Source organism: Miniopterus schreibersii (assembly GCF_964146895.1).
Source record: "Miniopterus schreibersii genome assembly, chromosome: 17".
In the NCBI taxonomy this organism is placed as follows: domain Eukaryota; kingdom Metazoa; phylum Chordata; class Mammalia; order Chiroptera; family Miniopteridae; genus Miniopterus; species Miniopterus schreibersii.
In genome coordinates, this window is record NC_138117.1 from 3,314,303 (window position 1) to 3,337,698 (window position 23,396).

At 40.1% G+C, this 23,396-nt stretch overlaps 1 protein-coding gene across 2 annotated transcripts in view; it reads right to left on the reverse strand.

The window, feature by feature from the left end:
- Positions 1 to 240: 240 nt before the first annotated feature.
- Positions 241 to 23,396, reverse strand: part of TRIQK (triple QxxK/R motif containing) — a 28,789-nt gene continuing 5,633 nt past the window's right edge. For both annotated transcript variants that reach the window (XM_081116595.1, XM_081116596.1), the window contains exons 2-4: positions 10,856 to 10,937; positions 7,529 to 7,614; positions 241 to 3,655 (exon numbers count right to left, since the gene is read on the reverse strand). In XM_081116595.1, coding sequence (XP_080972721.1) covers positions 3,542 to 3,655; positions 7,529 to 7,614; positions 10,856 to 10,916 — 261 coding nt within the window. In that variant the 5' untranslated portion in view covers positions 10,917 to 10,937 and the 3' untranslated portion in view covers positions 241 to 3,541. The remainder of the gene's footprint in view (positions 3,656 to 7,528; positions 7,615 to 10,855; positions 10,938 to 23,396) is intronic.

Sequence of the window (23,396 nt, forward strand, 5' to 3'; positions counted from 1 at the left end):
CTCAGGTGAGCAAAGAAGCCTAACTGTTGGTAAGAAGGAAAGCAACTTATTTTAGATAGTCTCTGGCTCGACAGCCTTGTGTTACGGAAAAAAAACATTGAAATTTAAAATGTAAGTTTATAGAAGTTTGCTTCTGAAGTATATTTATCTAAAGCATAATTTGCACTATTGAATTATCAATGACGATAAATGTTAGAATCTGGAAAACACAGTGCTTTAGCAATCGTATAAACATAAGCATTATAATGAAAATTTAGTTTTATTTTCTTTGGGAATGAAGATGTATACTAAGTTACATTGAAAACATTAAGTATGGCTTAACAATACTAAGATAAAAACAGTGTATCTGATGAACTAGAAAAGAGCAATTCCTCTGTTCCACAGTAGATGTAGTGCTAGTTGTCTTGATATTAAACAAAACCAGTAAGAAACACATATATGTCCCAGTACAACCAGTGGCCATAAATACTGAATGTTAAGATTGAGAAACATTGTGATTTTTAAGTTTTATTTATTAAGTGCAAATAATTTTGATCATCCGCTACATGCAAAACCTATGCCAGATTCTGAGGGGACTGAAAAACATTAACTGAAATTTTGACGTGCACTTATTAAATATGTGCGGATCACCGTTATTGGAATTCTAAAAAGGAGTAAGAACATCAGTATCTCTCCATCACTGGTTGGAACGAGAGTATTCCACCTCTATGAAATATGGAAAAGATAGAAAATCTCCAAGTATTTGGCCACCTTAAAACAGAAACCCCTATGCTGGTGCTAAGTTAGGCTTTTTGTTCATTTGTTTTAAACAGAAATTCTAGATGAGGTTATATTCTTACGTTTCTTCTCAAATGAATTTTACATTCTTTATTTTCTCTGCCAACCCTTCAGGCTTCACTCACACAGGCTACATGGCAAGTCTGCAGCATGAGTTGCAATTTATTCTGCAGAGCATGTTACAGATTCTAACATTCTGAAAAGTCACTATACTTTTTCTCTTTTTGTCTTCTGGATTACTCTGAGCAGTCGATTATTGGAGGGGAAAAACCCATACTTAAAATTTGAATCTGGCACCAGTCTCAGATTTATGCCAAACACCACTTGCTATTCAAAAGTGCAGTCCCCAGAAACTGCGGGCGGACCAGCCCCTCGTCAAAGAGGGAAAGCAGACTTCGGTCTGGGGTTTCTCCAGAGGATTGGCTGCTCCCCAGTGAGTGTGAGAATGAAATATTTGCACTCCACAGAAACAGTGTTACGTAAACAGATGTTGTCTCACTTTACCTGCTATTTACTAAAGCCAGAGCTCAGCCATTGGGGCTGTCATCTGGGGCTGTCATGAGTCCACAAAAATGAACTAGCCACAGGTTCAGGGTTATTAGAAAACTGGGTCATGAAACTGACCACAATTATACTATGTTTAGACTAATATTTATGACTATCAGAAAGAAAGTTTTTGTCACATAACTGTGTCCTACCCCTAAAACTAATATATTACATATTAACTACACCTTAAATTTTTAAAAAGAGAGAACATTTTTTCCCCCCAAAAGATACCTCCAGAGTAGAACTGGAGAGTACAGTTGTTTTTTCCAGGGTAATGAATATTCAAACATTTTCCAAAGGTATAAGCATCTATTTTATACATTACAAATTCTGCTCTCACTTGAATTAGTATCTAATAAAACAATTATTACATATCCTGTCATTTAAATCAACACTGAAATTAGCAATAACTTTATTTAATAAGTTTGTCGTTAATACCACATGGGAGGGGAAAGAAGGAAATGAAAATTGTTCACATAAACGTAATAGGAATGGGGGAAAAGTATTTCTTGACATGTGGCACGTCACTTGGGAAAGTAAAAGGCTCATCATATCCAAAATGCCAGCTTGGATAGTCCCCTACCACCCACTTCACAGACAGACATACCACATGGCATTGAACGCTGTACCCTTTCCTAGAAATGCCATTTGGACTGGTCTACTGGGTGAGCGTGTACGAACTCTTGGTCTGTCTCCGAGTTTGTGATTTCAAGGGGAAGGATCCAGAAAATAACACTGTCTAAATTTTGCCCTCAGATGTTTGGCATAAATGATTTGTGAGGATATTGGAAATTTTGGCTGTTTTCACACCGATGACTAATTATGCTGCTTGAAAACATTCTGCAGAACAGAACGCTGTAGTCACACCCACTATCTGCAGAAGTCTGAAAGAATATGTAGGGTATTTCCAAAAGCTTTCTTCCCTTGGCAAGTATGGAGACAATCTTAACATTTTATTTAGTCTTCACAAATAGAGTGTATATACTACAAAACATTTTGTGTGCATGTTTCAAATTATTCCTTTTCTAAAAATCTTTACATAAGGTAGTAGCTGACAACTCTAACAGTAAACATATTCTTCTATTTTCTAAGCTTTATGTATTCATGTGTTCTAAAAATATGAAGAATTCCATTACCAGTAAAAATACTGAATATATTTGTCATTATATTGTAACAAATGCAAAATAGCTTGAAAAATTATCTAGACAGAAAACTGCATATGCCAGTAATGAGACACATATTTTCTTCTATTTACTTTCCATGAAAGAGTTCTAATTGGTTATCTGTCAAGAGACAAAATGGAATTTTGTAAAATAACTTTGCATTGTTCGGCTTTAAGAGATAACCCATGAAAATTGCTCTGAGTAGGCAGGGCTTCCACTGTTACCATTATGTGAAAAAGACTACAATTAAATCACAGATTGCTACTTTATAAAGCCCCAACAAGAGAAGCAAACCAATACCGCAAGCAGCCAGAACATCATTAAAATGGAATTCCAAGTTTATATTAATAGACTAATAAGTTAATTAACACCAAGATCAACTGAGCTTCCTATTTACACCAGTTTAGACAGCCTCCGAGGAAAGGAGCTCGATTTTCGAGACATATGTGGCTCTTTGGCGTCTGTCATCCAGGTGCCATCTCTGACGGAGCACATGTGCACTGAACAGTTGGCATGGAGGAAAAAGATTACTGTAGCTATATGTGCAGATCGTATCTCTAATGACACAAAATATGCCTGGAAAGAAAGCAGGACTTCTTCATAAAATGAAAAATTTCCCATGACTTTTCGTCCCTTCTCCAGCTTTGAATGTGATCTGAGTGTGTTTCTGTAAATAAGGATATATACTTTTACTTCTGAACATGCGTGGAACAAAAACAGATTTAGTAATCGGCAAGTGATGCGGAGTTATACACACAGACTGGTTAAAACATCTGAAGGATTTGGGATCTGTTTTCCCTTTTATCTAAATGCACCGTGAACAGGCCTCCTGTGTGAGTAGAAAGATTTATGAAAGGGTTCGGGAGCATACATTACACCACTTTGCTGGGTGAAGGTTCTTTTCTTGATATACTAGGTAACTCTTTAAAAAGAGGTTTCTGCAAACTGAAAACACCAGCAGAAAAGATGTAGTCGTTTCAGTACTTCGGAAGGCATTGTTTCCAAAAGGTCCTTGTACAAAAGAGTCTCCTTGTAACGCACTGGTTGCCGCTCGGCTACTCTTCGTCAGGTTCCAGATCAGGGTCGCCATCTGCGGACAGTCTGAGATAAAAGAAAGCATAGAAAGCCAGCAGGAGGGCGGATATGGCTGCAAGGATAAGGCCCACTTCCTGGGGAAGAAACAAAAAGCAGGCTTGAAGTTGATAAAGTGAGATTGGGGAGTGTGACCAGTTTCACCAGATAAAATAACCACATAATTCCAGTCTAGAACGAACACTTTGAAAGTAACAACGCATTCATTTTAACACTTTTTGGCATTAAGGAGCATATTTTGAGTGTCATTTCTATTGTTATTTTTATTTATTTGTGTTTCACTAATAGCAAAATTAACATTTATACTTTTAAATACATTTTCATAGCTCGGATATCAAACTGTTGGGGACAAGCAATGAACGCTGTTGCCCACAAGGCTTATCTGCTCGCTCCCTGGTTGTGTTTAATTCTACTTCTTGCTTCAGTAAGTTTAGTTAGTTACAGCACCTAGGCACAGATCTTTTAAAAAAAGTATTTCTTTTCTAGTGGGAAGAAGCTAGATTATGCCTCTTAAGCACCTTTACTAAGCATTAACTTTCGTATTCTGCCTCCTACGGTAACAGAGGGGCGCCGGGCGCGGAGAGGCCCTGAGGGTGGGGCGAGCGGGCGACACGAGCCACTTAGAGACCGCAGGCGCTCAGGGCTCCGCCCCGGCCCGTTGACTTTTAAATCAGAAATAAAAACGAATAAAAAATGAAATATTTCCAGCTGGCTCATCGGAAGGATGTTAGAAGGATCTGGTTGACACTGGAATATTTTATTTCCATAAAAGAGAAGTTTTGGTCCTAAACTTTTTATTTTATTATGATTACACCTGTCAACTAAACCTTCTGAATAAACTAACAAATTCAGATAACCTTTTCCTTCTGAGCCCTAGGAAGCAGATACTGGCGTCCTAAAGGCCCTTTCGGTGGCTCTGTAACCCCTGAAGCAGTGTCGCGGGCGGCAGGCCTCGCCAGGGGCGCCCCGCGGCCCGTCCCCCGAGCCCACGGGCGGCACGCGGGGCGCAGCCGCGGCCTCGGCGGCCCGTTTGTAAGTCGCGCGCGCCCCTCGCGGCGCTTCCCGCCCTAAGCGCGTCTACGGAAAGGCCGGGCCGCGGGCCCCACGCGCCCCTCCCGCCGGCGCGCTCTCTCCTTCGCGCGGGCCCCACGCGCCCCTCCCGCCGGCGCGCTCTCTCCTTCGCGCGGGCCCCACGCGCCCCTCCCGCCGGCGCGCTCTCTCCGGCGCGCGGGCCCCACGCGCCCCGTCTGGAAACGGTTTCTCCGTGCGCCCCAAGGCCACGCCGTCTTGTCCATCCTCCACAGGCTCTACACATCCTAGTACTCACGGTAATCTAAGTTAACAACAAGGACTTAAGATCTATGTAACTTATAAAGTATATTAAAGTCGTGCACTGCTTCCGAAACTGGACAACCGTAAGGATGCTTTACAGGACGCGATCTCCACGCAACGCCGCGCTCCCACCGTGATACAGTCACGCGACGCGGCTGAGCTCCAACGGGGCCTTCGGGCCAAGGACAAACACCAAGGGAGGTCTCACTTGTACAGACCAGTAACAAGTAATGCAAGGAAACATTTTCTCAACATGCTAACAACTCACAAATGCCTCCCGTGTGCGGAGTTCAAGGTCACGTACCCTCGCTGTTACCGAGCCCTCCCGCTGTTACCGAGCCTCCGGCCACACCAGGGAGCACGGGCACGATCTCCATCCCCCCGCGCCAGCCTGAACTCGGCCGTGGGGAGAGGAAGGGGCAGGAGGGCTCTGATCCTGAGTATTTTGTGTTCGGTGTTGTCACTTCTGTGATTTTTCTATTCCATGCAGCTATTCTATAGATTTATATTATTTTAAGACCTTAACTATAATTCATTTTAAAGAATAAGTTATGAAGTGATAAAACACTATGATATTATGGCCATCCCGTATCAACCAGATAAGAGCCAAACATGTTTGATGTTCATTAGTCCCTGGTTGCTTCTCTGACATTATCAATACGGATAAAATCACTCACTGGGGAAATTAAATAGCATTAAGTAGCAATTGCTAAGAGAAACTTTGTTATTTAAAACCCTATGCTAAAATGACAACGTAATCAAACTGTGACAGGGCAAACTAATTAGTATGCCAGATTTGAAATGTAAAACACCTCCATGGTTCTGATTCTAAAAAGTTTCATATTATTTTAATGAGCTCTTTACATAAATTTTCAAGCAAAGTAAACAATGTTTAAAGTTAAAGCTTTTCTCCCATAGACTCATAAATCAAAATATGTTGGCCTTAAAAAAAAAAAAAAAAAATTGTTCTGATGTCAGAAACTACTATGCACATACTTCAAATTATAAATGAAATCTAAGAAAAAATTTTCTCATAAAAAGAAACAAATTCCACACTGCTTGTAAAAAGACAAATAATTGCACTATAAAGTAGACTTATACTGGGAACATAGTTATTTCTTTAAATTAAAATAACAAAAATTGTAAGAGTAGCCCAGGCCTGGTGGCTCATTTAGTTGGTACAACAAAAAGGTTGCAGGTTCACTCCCAGTCAGGGCACATACCTAGGTTGTGGGTTTGATCCCCGGTGGGGGCTCGTACAAGAGGCAACACATCAATGTTTCTCTCTCTCTCTCTCTCTTTCAAATCAATAAACATGTACTTGGGTGAGGATTAAAAATATAAGAGCAAATAAAAAAGAGAGTGTGTATAAGAAAGTGGTATATATTTATGGATAAATGCTGCACTGTTTCTTTTACAGTTGTTCACTGTATTGTGCCACAAGTGGAGTTTGCTACCCCAATATTTTTCTAGAAACAAAACAAAAATAAAAACACAACACTATGAAAGATAAAAGTATGTCATATTACCCAGGTAACTAATTGTAAAATAAAAAACTAATTAAGCACTGCCTTGAGAAAGGTTGTTATGGAAATAATTTCAAAGATGAATGAAATTTCATATGAAATGAGAAAACGTCAAAAGATTAAGCATCTCTCTTTTAAACAAAAAGGCAATCTACTTTTTTGTTTTTCATTAAAAATTGACAGCACTGAGGAGACTGTACAGTGAAAACACACCACCTCACACAGCAATGCTCGATCAAAATCGGCAATCAGGAGTAAAAAGAAGCAGCGTCTCGTGACCGTAAGAGCAGATTCTGGAAGACAACCAACTGTATCATCTGGCAGCTCAACAGCTGTTACAGCTTGGGAGTAATACCTTGGCATTTGCTTTAAGCTATAACTTTGAAAAATTGATTTTTCATCTGCCGGATAAAAACTAAAATCTCCTCTTAATATTTTAATATTTAAATAAAATATATGTACTCATCATTGTAATTTTACACAGTTGACAGTAAAGGCGCCAAATGAATTTTTCTACTAATAGTTTAATTTGACTATAAATACTTGGCAAAGAATTGACACGGGTAATAATGGAAATGTAATTTTGTTGAATTTCATTGTGCTAACACAATGGATTAATATCTGCTAATATCATTCAAGTTACTTTGTTGAGAGAACATCATTAGAATTTCATCACAGAGAGTACTGACAACAATAATAATTCAAAGAGTAAATTTACATATATTAATGATCTAAGAATATATAATTACGACTAAAATTTAAACAACTGTCAAATGAAATTTACTGAAAATGAGAATTTTTTATTTAGGCCACATAAATCACTGAAATGTATATTCAGTAGTAGGAAAAAAATTACAGCTTTAAGTATAACCTGTTCTTGCAAGTGATACAGTGTTTTAAGACCTGGTAAAATCTAAGGATGAGAGGATGTTTCCCATTAAGTAAATTCTTTACAAAAACCTTCGACTCTGGCATTCAACTTACAATTTTGAAATGTCATAAAACATTTAGAATTCAACATTTATGCAGTCCAGTGTTAGAAAATAAAGTGGCATGCATATATCAAATTTTAAAGTTATCAAATACAGGTACCTTTATGCCTATTGCTGTTTTCTTTGCTTCTGCTTTTAATTTGGTTGCTCGTAAAATAGGTTTGGTCTTTTTATAATCCTGTTTACCTAGAAAGAGATAATTTCAGACCATGAGTTATGCTTACATATACCTCAAGTGTAACAGCCATCTGAAATGTCAAGGAGTGTTTAAATAGAGTAAAACTGGGACACAGCTGCAAAGTGGTTCCCAGCTATGGAAACTATAAACTTGTCTCCTAAAATCAACTTTTCCTCCTCTTTACTTGTTCAGGGAGACTTGACAGTTCCCTTTGATTTGCTGTGCAGTGATTACCAAAAAAGATAAAAACTTCTTTTAAGAATAAGCTGCTTAAAGAACAGAGAGGAACCCTGTGGAAGCCCTTGGAGACAGATGTGTAACTAAATGAGGACTCACAAGGTCCCATTAACAGGAAAACAGGAAAAGTCAACTCTGTCTTCACAACTGAAGAAAAAAGTTCATTATAAATTTATTTTATTATGGATATATTAAGTATTTAAATAATCAACTTGAGAAATATTGTAAAGTTTTTCCAAGTAAGAAACTAAAACAGACAAAGAATTAACTTTTAGTCTCTGAATTTGTTAGAGAGAACATATGTGTTTAACTTTTGTTTTCTTTTAATAGGAGACAGAATAAATATAGCCAGATACGAGATATAGGACAGCTACATTTAGATATTAGTTTCAATTTTCTCTACCACATTTCACAGCCAAAAGTGAACAAAACTTACTGTTACCAAATTTTTTTTGGTACCATCTCATGACTCCACTGAGAGATAAAAGCTATTAGTCTGTGAAGAAAGTAGACTTAACAACACAAGCACTGACTAGAATATATTTTTGTTAACCACGCTTTTTATTTTTATTTTTTATTTTTAGAGAGAGGAGAGGAGAGAGAAACATCAACATGCTCGGCTGCCCCCTGCAGGCCCCGAGTGGGCCCGTGCCCGCGGGGAGCCAGCAGCGCCCTCGGGGCGCACCGGCTGCGCCGGCCCGTTACGCGCCGGGAGCCGAGCCCCGGCCTCCGCGTCACCGGGCAGCGTCGCTCGGAGCGGAGCGAGCACGTGACCGCGCAGTCCCCGCAGGCCGCGCCGTTTCCGTCTCTCTCCCTTCAGTGATCGCTCCTTTCCCAAAATTCCCCTTCTTCTTTAATGTCCAAGCCTTCTGAAATGAACCTGAAAGCAGCTGACGTAAACTGAGCTACATCGTGAATTCAGCGCATGCTAAGTACCTTTCTTACAGCGTCTGTGCGAGGGCGTGGGGCCGCGGGGCCGCGGGGCAGGAGAGCAGGCCCGCGACACTGACGGCAGGTGGGGGCCGCGGGGGCGCGGAGGGCCCAGCGGCGGGGCGGGACCACGCGGGGCGCACACAGCGCAGTGTACGTGATGCGCTGGGGGGGCACCTGAAACCTGTATACTTTCGTTACCCAGTGTCTTCCCAATAAATTCAATAAAAAGACAAAAATTAAAAATAAATGTTTAAAAATTAGAAACGGCAGAGAGGAGTGAGACCGATGGGCGCCACGAAGAAGCGCTACAGTCGTGTCCCTTAGACACATCGGTGTGTCCGGCTGGGGGCACTTTTTAAAAAGCGCGTGTGAGCCTCTCGGCCGCTCTGCGCAGCCGCCACTCTGGATCCGCGGTCGTGCAGCAGCTTAGTGACCGCTCGTGGAGGCTGCGGTCTAACGGCCCAGAAATGAGCCGATTGACCCTCTCTCCACCCCGTCCCCTCTGAAAGTCGGGGGAGAAACACCCTCGGGCGAATGAGCCAAAGCAAACCGCCCGCGGCTCCGCTAGTCCACCCCCGCTGTGCCGGGGCCTCGCGAGAACCCGCGGGAACGGGCGCGAGGGCCGCACGTGCTCGCCGTCGGGCGGGGCGGGGCGGGGCGGGCCGGGCTGCGGCGCAGCAGGTCCTCCAGGGACGCGGCTGAGCCCCAGCGGCCGGGCGGGCGGGCGGCTCCGGCGCCTCCGGGGCTCCCTGGCCCGAGGGGCTAGGGGCCGGCAGCCGCCGTGTCCGCCGGGGGCGGCTCGGGTTCAGGACGCGGGGCTCCGGGCGGCGGAGGGTGAGGCTGAGCCACAGTCGGACTCAGCGGCCTTTCCTGCGGCCGAGGCCCCGCGAGGGGGCGGCGGGACCGGGCGCCGCGGGGGCGGGGCGGGCGCGGGCTGAGCTCTGAGCTCGGGCGGCGGGCCTGGACTCCGCGCGGCTGCCCGCGGGCCGTGGCCGAGCCCCCGTGTCCCGCGCCCCGCGGACCCGGCCACTCACCCAGGGCCCTGGGCGTCGTTTCCTGGGACAGCGCTGGGGGCTGGGCCTGTCTGCCTTTAGATTCCCTCGTCTATGAACTGTCTCTGGTTTTTGCCCATTTTACTATTGGGCTTCTAGACTATTTATTTGTAGTAGGATTTTGTTTCTCTACATGTAGTTTTTAACTGGTTATATGTATTCTAAATATTTTTTCACTTTGTTTGCATCTCTTTTCCAGAAATTTCTTTTATGGACAGCACCTAATGTGTCATTTATGAAATACGGTATATAATCTTCTGGTATCTACTATTTCTACTTATCTTCTGATTTCTATTGCAACCTCTTTGTTTATCCCTCAGTTACAGAAGGTTTTTTTATCAACTTTTTAATTTCCAAAAAAGTGGGAATGGGTGGAACAGGAAAAACTTAAGTCCTGTTTATGCTTCTGATTACTAATTTATTACAATTTGTTCAGAGTTGCCAATGTAGTATGTTGATTCTTTAAAATTTGGGGACTTGGCTTGTAACTAGTATGTAAGTAATTTTTAATAAATACTCCATGCATCCTTGAAAAGAAAGGGTAGAAAATCCTGCATCACACAGAGTCTAGTCTAAAACAGATAAGCTTCTTATCTTCCTGTGCTGAGTGGCAGTCCACATTTTACTCAGGTAAAATTTTAATGGAGAATTTTGAGGTTATCAAATTATTACCATTAATAGACAACAGAATTAAAAGTTTTTACCAGATTAAAAAAGATTTAATAGATTATATTTAAAAAACTACCTATATAAAAGCATCTAGCCTTAATAAAAATATATTTTGCTTTTATTAAATTAATAAAAACTGTAAGAGCTTTGAAAAAGTTACAGGTACACAAAATGTATTTCTCTATTGGTAGGCAGGGCTGCAGTTTTTTGCTCCTTAAAAACTCTATACAGTCTTTCATTATTCACATTCTGTATATTATATGTATTAGGGAACAGTTATTTTCTTAATACCACATATAATTGCTTTTTTCCTTTATCTTAATTTGCAGAAATACATCAAAGGGAATTTATTGCTTACCAATTTGCTTTCTGTACTGATCGACAGGAAGTTTTATGGTGGAGGCATCTTTTCTACCCATCTTCAATCTCCAAAATGCCTTCTGCAAAGACAAAAAATTATGATGAAGCCCTAAAAAATCAAAAGCACTATCTACAAACTTCAGGAATAATTTATTCCATAAAATTAGTTTTTAAAGCCATGGTAAAAGTGTCTTTCACTTTTTCCCATTAGATATTAAAAAGAACACAAAATTATTTCAAATAAATTATCAAGGATACAATTGCTGGTAATTAAATTTCCCAATCATTTGTTCTGGGTAACACTCATTTTATCAAGTACTGTCAATGCTCAAACCACACGGAGAGAGTATTATCTGCAAATGTGAAAATAATGCAGTATTTGTTCACACGGCTTGAGGCTGTAGGCATGCTCTTGACAGTGTGTTTGTTTCTTTCCAAGGCTCAAGTTTGAATCTCAGATACTTGGAATTTTGTTTTATAGAACACGACATAGGTTAACAAAAGTACAGGAATGTGAGTTCCAGCTCTGCCTCCCTTTCTGTAAACAGTTTAACCACTACCACTTCCTATTCCTAGTCTTGCTGCACTGGAAGCACTGTTTGATCTAATCCACCACATAGCCTTCAAATCCTACTGTTTTTACTGAACAGACACATTTTATATGCACAATAACCTATGAATATAAAATCTTGAAAAGAATTTCAACCTAGGAAATTAATGAAAGAGAAACAAATTTTAAATTTTTGTTCCTACTTTTTTAGGCATCGGTAATCCCTAATCAAAATGTCAAAAAATGTGAACTTCATTTTTGTCTTTGAAATGATCAAACTCTGTTCTTTAAGGAAAATAACATTCTACCAAATTTTGAAACAAAAGTGCCTAGAGAATGCACGCATGAGCAAATGGTTCACATTTTATTAGCTGCCACAGACACAGAGTTAGAAAACCCTATACTTTCCTAATGAAAACACTGAAGCTATTTTAAATGATCTAAAGAGACACCCATTCATGTGTATGGTGCACACTGTCAGTGCCGCAGACATCTAGACCCTGTAAAATATTCTGACTTTTCTTTGTTCTTCAAAGCCTTGCAGTGATCACCACTCTTCTACTGCTCTGACGGTTAGGTAGCAAGCTCCCGAGACATCCAGGGAGAAGAGCGCGCGCGCAGCCCGGGTTTCTAATAAGACATCTATTTGCATGCAGCACCAGCCGCAATTTAAAACTGCTCTGAGAGAGGTGGGAAGGGAATAACAGGCTTATATTAGCATGTACAATATCAAGACTGTTTTCACAATTTAATTCCTCGGAGAGGACATCTCATCACCTTCTCTTACAAAGAGCCCCACAGTCCCTGAGGAACTAACTTGCTCTGAGACCTAAACAACTAAAATATGAATTAATAAGAAAATATTTATTATTTATGAATTTTGCTGTAGGAATGATTTTAGATTAAATCATCAGGGTTTTTAACATTCTTGAAACTTGATCACACACACTTGAGAAAGAAAATACTAATTTTAATACCTAAAATTGCATATTAAAGTAATTCATAATTTTTTACTTAATTAAAACTTTATACTCTTTAGAACTTTTAAGATTAAAAAGTGTTGCCCATCTGGTGTGGCTCAGTGGCTGGGCATCAACCATGAACCAAGAGGTCACCGGTTCAATTCCGAGCCAGGGCACAAGCCGGTTGTGGGCTTGATCCCCAGTAGGGGGCATGCAGGAGGCAGCCAGTTTTCTCGATGTTTCTCTCTCTCTATCCCTCTCCCTTCCTCTCCCTCAAAAAAGTGTTTTTGTTTTGCCCTGGCTGGTGGCTCTGTTGTTTGGAGCATCGTCGCAAACACCATGAGGTTGCAGGTTCGACTCCAGGCCGGGGCATATATGTAGGTTGTACATTCCATCCCCAGTTGGAGTGCATATGGGAGGCAACTGATTGATGTTTCTCTCTCTCTCTCTCTCTCTCTCAAAAAAAATAAACATGTCCTCGGTTGAAGATTTTAAAGTGTCTTTGTTTTTAATATCCTTTCTTAAACTGTTTTTGCACAGCAATTTGCTACATGCATTTTTTAAAAGTCTATTTTTACTATTGAAACTATTACAGATGTCCCCATTTCCCCCCCTTTGCCCACCTCCACCCAGCCCCACCCCCCTTTCCTGTGGCCATCAGCAGGCTGTTGTCTGTGTCTGTGGGTTATGCATTCTTTGGCTAATCCCCTCACCTTCTTTCATCCCTCCCCCTCCCATCACAACTGTCAGTCTGTTCCATGTATCCATGCTTCTGGTCCTATTTTGTTCCTTGGTTTATTTTGTTCACTAGATTCCCCATATAAGTGAGATCACATAGTATTTGTCTTTCTTTGACTGGCTTATTTCACTTAGCATAATAATCTCCAGGTCCATCCCTGCTGTTGCAAAAGGTAAAAGTCCCTTCTTTTTTACAGCTGCATAGTGTTCCATGGTGTAAATGTCCCACAGCTTTTTATCCACTCATCTACTGACGGGCACTTAGGTTGTTTCCAGATCTTGGCTGTTGTAAATAATGCTGCTATGAATATAGGGGTGCATATATTTTTAAGCATAATACATGACCTTTAAAAACAAACAAAACCAGTGTCATAGTTAATCACATTCCAAGAAAGTTATTTTATTGGTCATTCATATCCTTATGAAATCTAGAATGAAAAAGTAAAGAAATAAGAAACCTGAAGCCAGCACATGTCTCTGCTTCCAGAAAAAGCATTCCATCTAGACTGTGACATTTAAATACAGATCAAAACAGGTGATTTAAAAAGTCCAACCTCTAACCCCAGAAAAATGATCACATCAGTTTTTAATGCACAATCAAACCCAGCTCTCAGCTCCGTGACTTTGGCAAGCCCATCCATGCTCATGAATTTACTCAGGCTCTGGTTTCCTTTCAGTATCACTCCCATACTCCCCAACTTGCGGAATCTATCTTTTAACATTTCAAGCAAGGGTAGGTACATAATTAGATCTCCCGAGATAATTCTCCATACGCAAAGAAATGAAGAAAATAGCCAATTTAAAACACTACCAAAGGGCAGCACATCATCCAAGTAGAGAATGTAAAACCGGAGATAAGTACAAGACTGAGGGAAGTTGTTATATGGATGAACAAATTCCTCCTGCATTAAGTGGAGAGCTAACCAGTGGTCTTCTCAATGTTCTCAGGGACCAAAGTGACCGCCTCATCTTTACCTCACCAAATTAACTTCCTTTATAGCTACAGAAAGACTGTGGGGGAAAAAACTTCAATGTGTGAAAAGGTGATTTCTAAAATCTGATCACTTGCCAACACTGATATAAAATTTCATAAGGAAAGTAACTGCAGGACAGTTACATGTGTAACCCCAGAAACACATGTTCCAGGAAAGGAATCTCAGTCATTGGGACTAAACCTCCAGCCACATCATGGCGCTAAAACGAATACAGTATCAGCAATGGTGCTGGAGCAACTGTACATCCTTATGGCGAAAGCAAACAAACAAAAAACCTGGACCCCAATCTCACACCACACACAGATCAACTGAGGATGGGTCACAGACCTAAAAGAAAGAGCTAAAACAATAAAGCTACTAGGAGGAAAAAAGAGATGATCTTCATGAACTTGGAGCAGGCGAGTAGCTCTTGGAGGAACACAGGTGGTTCAGATCATAAAGGCAAAGGAGGACATACTGGACGTCCTCAGATTAGCTCCTGCTCATCAAAAGGTACAGCAAGAAAGGAATCAGGTGAGTTATTGACAGGAAGTAAATGTTTATAATACCTGCATCTGACCAAAGAATCTGCAGCCAGAATGTATAAAAATCACTCAATAATCTAAAATACAACTCAGTACGTGAAAGAAGTGAACCGAAATTCTGCCAAAGATACACAAATGATAAATAAGCACATCAAAAAGTTCCCAACGCCACCAGTAATCAGCAAAATGCAAATTAAAACTCCAATATCACTACACACCCACTAGCATGGTTCAGATAAAGATTTACAATACAAAATACTGGGAGGATGTGGAACAACTGAAACTCTCGTACACTGCTGACAGGAGTGTGAAATCACACCACCACTTTGGAAAATTGTCTGGCAATTTCTTACAAAGTTAACTACCGGCAATTCCACTCCCAGGTATTTCTCTAAGAGAGACAAATATATATGTCCATAAACAAGCTTTATGCAAGGATGTTCACAGCATCTTTATTCCTAAGAGCCAAAAATTGAAAACAGCCCCAATACTGACTGATGTAAGAACTGTGGTTTATTCACACAGTGTAACATACTGCTCAGCAAGGTAACTTGTACTATGTGACAACGGAGATAATATGAAAAACACTGTGCTGAGTGAATCAGTGGCTCTTTGGGACCCAAATGAAGGGCATTCGCCAGTTTCACAGGTCCTTGGACATCATTTAACAGTGGTGATCCCTGTTCCTTCCCTCCGGGCTAGGGCTAGGGCTAGGGCTAGGGCTAGGGTCAGGCTTAGGAGTTAGGGAGAAGTAGGTACGGGGTAGGCCGTGAGGGTACAGGAGTGTTATAAATCTGTCATAAAAATGTTTACAATTGCTATAAGAAGGCAATACACTTGTCTATTCTGGAACCTAATCATTGATCCAAACATAATTACATCACAAATCCCCTGGTACCCACCAAAAAGTACCCACAAATATTTTTGCTTACTTTTATTTTAATGCCTTTTTAATGCACAGATTGCTGTGGCAGCTGGACACGACATACTTGAAAACAACACATTAAATTTACACTGCCCTGAATAAACAAAAGGTGCCTTGCATGTACCACCAGTAATGCCCTTCTTTGGGGGGGGGGGGGGGGGTTCTGTTTTAGCTTGTTCCCATCAAATTATTTTTTAAAGTTCTATACTTTATACAAATATCAAAGAAACAGGCATTTTGAATCTGGGAGGGAGAGAATTTCTATCAAGTAAGGGGTCATTTTCATAAGCAAAAAAATGATCACTACTATTTACCAGGGTTTAAACTCAGCAAAATGGAAAATGAACTTCAGTAAATTTCTTGTATTATATTTGTAAAAGGAGATAGGTTAGTTAAGCTAAGATTGGCCTAAGATATAACTTTTAATAGTCAATTTAAAAAGTCATTAATGACATAATACTTTCTTTCAAATAAAGGTTATCTTTTATGTAAACTATACTAATTTCAAAAGGTTTCTAAACGTTATAACAATATCGAACCAAATAAGTAAAACTGCAGGAGTGAGGAGCGTGTTTGGCTTCAGGAGGGAGAAGGGCAGCCAGCCCCCCATGAGACAGGTACTGAAAGCAGGGTCAGAGACGCAGTCCCATCTGTTGACTTTCTCCTTTGTTCCCTTGCCCTAGGAGATGTATCTGCAAACATACTGCTAGGAGGGGTGTCTGTTTTCCTCTAGGACTTTTATGGTTTCACGTCTTACATATGTCTTTTACCCATTTTGAGTTTATTTTTGTGTATGGTGTAAGTTGGTGGTCTCGTTTCTTTTTTTCGCATGTACCTGTCCAATTTTCCCAGCACCATTTATTGAAGAGACTGTCGTTACTCCATTGTATGCTCTCGCCTCCTTTGTCAAATATTGAGTGTAATGACGTGGGTCCATTTCTGGGTTCTCTGTTCTATTCCACTGATCTCTATGCCTGTTCTTGTGCCAGTGCCAGGCTGTTCTAAAGTGAATGGCTTTGTAGAATAACTTGATATCTGGTATCGTGATCCCTCCAACTATGTTTTTCTCAAGATCACTGAGGCTAGTCAGGGTCCTTTTTGATTTCATATAAATTTTTGTAGTATTTGTTCTAGATCTGTGAAATATGCTGTTGGTATTTTAATAGGAATTGTGTTGAATCTATAGATTGCTTTGGGTAGTGTGGACATTTTAATGATGTTAATTCTTCCAATCCACGAACACAGTATATTCTTCCATTTGTTTGTATCTTCCTCTATTTCTTTTTTCAGTGTCCTGTAGTTTTCTGAGTACAGGTCTTTTAGCTCCTTGGTTAAGTTTATTCCAAGGTATCTTATTTTTTGTTGTTGTTGAAAGCTTCTGCACAGCAAAAGAAACCATCAACAAAATGAGAAGGGAACCCACTGTATGGGAGAGCATATTTACCAATGATACATCTGATAAGGGGTTAATTTCCAAAATATATAAAGAACTCATACAACTCAACAAAAGGAAGAAAAACAATCCAATTAAAAAATGGGCAGAGGGCGTGAACAGACACTTCTCCAAAGAGGACATACAGATGCCAAGAGACATATGAAAAGATGCCCAACATTACTAATCATCAGAGAGATGCAAATTAAAACCACAACGAGGTATCACCTCACACCGTCAGAATGGCTCCATCAACAAATCAACAAACGAGTGTTGGTGAGGGTGTGGAGAAAAGGGAACCCTGTGCACTGTTGGTGGGAATGTAGATGGTGCAGCCACCATGGAAAACAGTACAGAGCTTCTTCAAAAACTTAAAACTGGAACTGCCTATAACTCAGAGATTACATTTCTAGGAATATATCAGAAGAAACCCAAAACACTGATTCAAAAGAATAGATACACCCCTGTGTTCATTGCAGTATTATTTACAATAGCCAAGATTTGGAAGCAGCCCAAGTGCCCATCAGCAGATGGGTGGTAAACACACAATACAGTATACACATGATGTGTTATAGAACTGTACACCTGAAATCTATATAATTTTATTAACCAATGTCACCCCAAAAAATCCAATAAAAATTTTTTAATTAAATAATAAAAAAAATTTGGAAAAGAGAAAATATTTAAAGAAATAAAATAGGGATATTACTCAAGTGGGACTGATCTAACATCAGTACTTTAAATCCTGGCCTAGAGGTCGGAGTCAGGGAAGTCAGAGAGATTCAAAGTGGAAGGGGTATGACGCACAAGAAGGTCTCTGTGGCTGGTTGGGGCCACAATGCAAGAAACGTGTGTGGCCTGGAAAAGGTTAGTCAGGCAAGGAGGAAATGAGCACATCAGTTCTACAACCACAAGGAAATAAATCCAGCCAACAACCTATATGAGCTTAGAAGTAGATTCTTCCAGAGAGCCTTGAACGGCAGCCTGGTTGGCATTTGGTTTCAGGTCTCTAAGACCCTGAGCAGAAAACCCAGTCATACCATGTTGGACTGCGGATCTACAAAACTGTGAGCTTAATAAATGGTAATTTGTTATGTAGCAGTAGAAGCTAATATACACCTGGAAATGAGTCACCTAATACCTAGATTATTCAATCAGTTAAACATAGCCAGGCAGGTTGTTATCAGTAATTACTTTTAAAGACAAAAGAATGTGTAAAACTTGCTAGATCCTTTCCTAAATTCTTATTAAGAAGTTAAAATGCCATTATAACTATTAACATGTTTTAATGTTTCTATTCCAGAATCCATATTTATTCTTTATAAAATGGCATTTGTACTCTGCAAGTTTTCTCTCTTTCCCACTGGTCAATTTTCAAGAGTATTAACCAACTCCTCCTTCAGATAAGCTAACATTTGACCTCTGAATCGGGTCCTCAGAAGGCTGCTTCGGAAAAGGGTGCTTCTTGTCGGCAGTCTGCTCCCTGCACCCATGGAGCTGATACACTGATGATCACTGATATTCATAATGAGGGGCTGCAAGCAAAGGAAATACACAAATGCTTTCTGAACTAACAAAGCATTTTAATATAGTTTACATTTTATTTCCCTTTTGTTTATACAGTTACTTCTAAGTTTATATGACTAAACACAGCATCTCCTTCAGCCATGTCGTATAATAAAGTAATATATTTTACTTCTGCCCCTAGCTCTCTGTGTCTGGACTCATGTGTCATTCAGATACATAAGGTCCTGACTAAAAACCTTCATCTGTATTATTTTCAGGAGAATTTGAGAACCATGTATTTTGAATCCTCGAGCGAAAGAACTGGTAAGAGTCTAGAGGAGCCCTGGTCACACGGTCCTGAGGTGCTCACTCACTTAGAGGTGCCCACTGGGAGTATGCAGCAGTAACTAAGCCAGAAAGAGGGGCAAGATCTTCACCTGCACAATTTCACACCTTTTGTAAAATCACTTGCTTCGTTACATGGAGAGAAGACAGAGCAATGGTGTGCTGGCAGCTTTCACTAACTGCTTCATGTCAGTTTGTTTCTTAATTTATAAAATCCCACTTAAATAACTTCACTAAACCCACATCAGACACTCAGCCACCAATAAGAGAATGGCATCTGTGCATATACTAAGTGGGAAGTACTCCTTATAAAGAGACAGAGAGGTCATACAAAGCCGAAGGATCTCCAGATTTCTCACTTAACACACAGCTGTGACTATCATAAAGAACAAGGGATAACAGAAGATAAGGACCCGGACTGCTCGGTGGGAGTACAGAGGCAGTGAGCATTTTGTGAACTGAAGGCTGAAATTTAAAGGAATTATTCAGAAAATAGCCAGAAACTCTTAAGATAACTAATATGTTTGCTACTAGTAATGGCTGGTTTCATAGATTTAAGCAACATTCTGGTCTTCATGATGATAAAGTAAATAAGTTAAATGTCAGTGCTGAAAGGCAATAAAAACTTTTAAGTAGTAGTTTTGGTTTCAATTATTAAAAAGGAAAAATATACAAATATGACATAATTATATTTGCATATTTCATATTCAGGAAGGTAATTTCTACATAGTGAAACCTGATTTAATTTGACAAGCAAGCTATATGTTATCTCTGCATAAATCAATAATCACATTTATTCACAATAAATCAATATATTTATTATAAAAATACTCTAGAAAATTGTTTATGTGCAGGTGCATATACAGAACATGTATGTACAAAGACAGTATGTGTGGACAGGCACAGACATCCATTCTAGTGTTATCTGTGCCCAAAGAAATAGCTCCACGCATTAAGTTTAGAGCACAAAATATAATTAATTTTCTGTTAAATAATAAAAGTTTCTAAAATATATCCAGAGAAAAATAGCATCATTTGTAATTAAAAACAGAGGCAAAGAATAGAAAATAAAAAGAAAAATGTATCTTATAGTAAATAACATAATTATAAAAGAAAACAGAAAAGGTTAATTTCCCAATGAAAAAGATGGTTGGGGCAGGATGAAAATGACTTAAATGATCAAAGTGGAAAATTAGAAAGTGGTTATTTGATAACACAGCCTAACTCTTAATGAAAATCTACAATACCTAGAATACACTGATAAAATGAAAATGAAAATGAATAAATTATTTCTCAAGTGGGATATATCTAGAAAACAGATCCGTGAAACCACAGCATATGAACAGAACAATTCACATACAGAAGCAAAAGAGAAAAATAATCTGTTTACACTGTATTCACATTAAAAACCAAACATCACTTTTTCACATGGTAAAGATCCCCACTCCCCAAATATAGAAAGAAAAACAAGCCGTAGCTTTAATATTTTTTTCCAGCCTAAAACAGCTGCAAAAAACAAATCTTGTTGGAGATAAGCTTGGTTATAAACATCAACATTCCCTTTAAATCAGGGAGTCCAGTTTTCATGCCATCTGCCTCTTTCTAAAAGGGAAAAAATACGAAAAGCAGAAAGCAGAGCATTGTTTCAAATGAGGCTTTTAAAAATGAGTGTAGTAAAAGCCTATGAATGACTCTGAGCCCCTGCCTTTAAGTTTGTCCTGTTTAGCTCAGATCAGAAAATGGGATTTCATGGAAGTAAACAACTCTTATTCCATGAAAAACCTGCCTGAAGTGACTAACGTAGAACAGAAAGGAGTGCCACCCCCTCACCCTCAGCAGCCCAGGCCTCCATCTCTGAGGGAACTTCCCTTGATGTGCCACACGCACCAGTTTAACTACCACGTGTCACTTTTCTCACCTCTTTTTTCAAACTTTTTTAGAGCCTGTTCAAAGATTTTCACGGTACTGTATTTAAGTACAAAAAATCTCGTCGCCAGCAGAAATGGACCCTCCTGTTAATGTTCTGTCTTCTGCAAAAACCATTCCTGTGCCTCACTCAACAAGGTGGGTTTTTTGTTGTTGTTTTTTTAAATATATCTTTATTGATTTCAGAGAGAGGAAAGGAGACAGAGAGAGAGAGATAGAAACGTCAATGATGAGTCATTGATCGAGCCCGCAACCCAGGCATGTGCCCTGACTGGGAATCGAACCCCGATCGCCTGGATCCCAGGTCAACGCTCAACCACTGAGCCTCGCCCAGCCAGGCTGCAGCTATTTTAAAGGGTTAAGACTACTCTTAAATGTGTCCTTCAAAGGAAAAATATATCGTAAGACATTTTTTAAATTCACTTTCATTCTGTTTTAACTACAGACCACGTAGGTCTGTAATTATTTTTTTAAAAATTCTTTTACAAATGATAAATGACATTTAATTGCTTTCTTGGAATGCTGAACTTCAGTGTGAAAAGAGGGAAGAAAGAAGGAGATTTCTTCAAAGTAATGGTCAATAATATTTCATCTCAAATTAATTATTTAAAATAACCATTTTACAGCAATCGCTATTTCATCTTTTTCGTAATCTGATGTAGGCACTACAAATGACTGAACAATCCGATTATCAGTGTCACAACAGAAATGTTAGTTTACCTTACACCTATCGACTATTGGTTTAAAAGTAAAAAGCTTTTTTCATATTAAACTTAGTCTACTGTTTATTTTCTGACTTCCCTCCACGGGAAGGTAGTAACACAATAGGGATCTTTGTCTCCTAGACGGAAGAATCCAAACAATTAAAAAAATGTGGCATATAGGAGATGCTCAAAACACAATTCTAAGTAAATATTCTCCACAACATGTTATGTTAACTTAAAACATCCATGTTATGCTTAATTATTATAAAAAATAAAACTGACTTGAGTTTTAAATGTTACCGTAAGCTTCCTTTTACAAGAACGTGAGCCTCATAAAGAATGGGTCAACTCATGCCTACTTTAACTTGCTTCCTTTCTGGTTCTGTCCCTTTTTATTTTGTTTTTTATTGAATTTATTGGGGTGACATAGGTTAATAAGATCATATAGGTTTCAAGTGCGCATTTCTGTGATACAAGATCTGTATATTGCATTGTGTGCCCACCGCCCAAAGTCAAGCCATCTTCCGTCACCACACACTTGCCCCCTTTACCCTTTACTGCCCCCCACCCTGGTCACCACCACAGTGTGTCTGTCTCTGAGCTTTTGTTTGCTTTTCTGTTTACTCCTTTGTTGCTTTCGGGGTTATATCCACATGAGTGAAATTTTATGGTTCTTAACTTTTGGTCTGATTTATTTTGCTTAGCATGATATTCTCTAGGTCCATCCGTGTTGTGGCAAATGGCAGTGTTCCATCCCTTCTCATGGCTGTGTAGTATCCATCGTGTCCATGTCCCACATCTTCTCTATCCAGTCCTCCATCACAGGACACTTCAGCTGTCTCCATGTCTTGGCCACCCGTGAATAATGCTGCAGTGAACAGAGGGGTGCATATATCTTTGCAAGTACATGTTTTCAAATTTTTCAGGTCGATACCGAGAAGAAAGGTTGCTGGGTCCCATAGTAACTCCATTCATAACTTAATCAAGAAATTCCCTGAAGTATATCATTTAGTATTTCTCTATGTCCCTGAGGATAGAGTCCTAATTCCATAGTTCAATATAATCTAACCCCCTTTTCCCTCCAATCTCTTCACCAGTCTCTGTGTCCCACACACAGAGTGCTCCAATGCTGTTGAATTACATACAGTTCCCTACATTCACACCTCATAACAGCCTACTGACTGCCTTTCTCTCCCTTTCTCTGAAAACTTTCAGATGTCCCTTTATCTAGATATCTTATACTCCTTTGAAACAGTAGAAAGGAATCAGTTATTTGTTCTACTCACATATCTTCCACTTTTCCTTTCTCTCTGGATAGAAAACAATACTGCACCTCCCAGCCCCCATCTGAAATTAAGCAGCTTGCTTCAACCACTGAAGCTGCCAATGCAGTGCTTCATCAGCCATTCGCCCCCACTGCGGCCCTGAGAATGGAAGCGCACCTACATGAAGCCTCGGTGTCTTGGTTCACTAAGCTTTCCTACCCAGCCACTCTGGGTATGTAGTCTGTGAGAACTAAACATAGGCTGTGTTAAGACACCAAGATCGGGGCCTGTCTGTTCCTAGAACACAACCGAGGCTATTCTGACTGATACGAAGCGTTACCTTTTTTAGGGGCCTTTCAGGAGCCCAGCACAGGCTGACTCTAATGCTGCTGCTCCAAGTGATGGAGCGTCCCGCTCCTGCTCTTACCGTCACCCAGCACTGCCGGGACGGCCCCGGTGCCTGCCCACCTCCCTTCCACTGTGCTCCTGCGGAAAGGAGCTGGCATTTCGTCCCTGAGCCTCATCACTTAGCCTAGGGCCTCGCTCACCGGCAGTGCTTAACAACTGCTCGTTCACTGGCTAAAGACCAGGGACCACTCTAGTTGCTAGAGAGTAAAACCAGAGCAAACAAAACCCCTGCCCTCATACAGCTTATGTCCTTGTGACA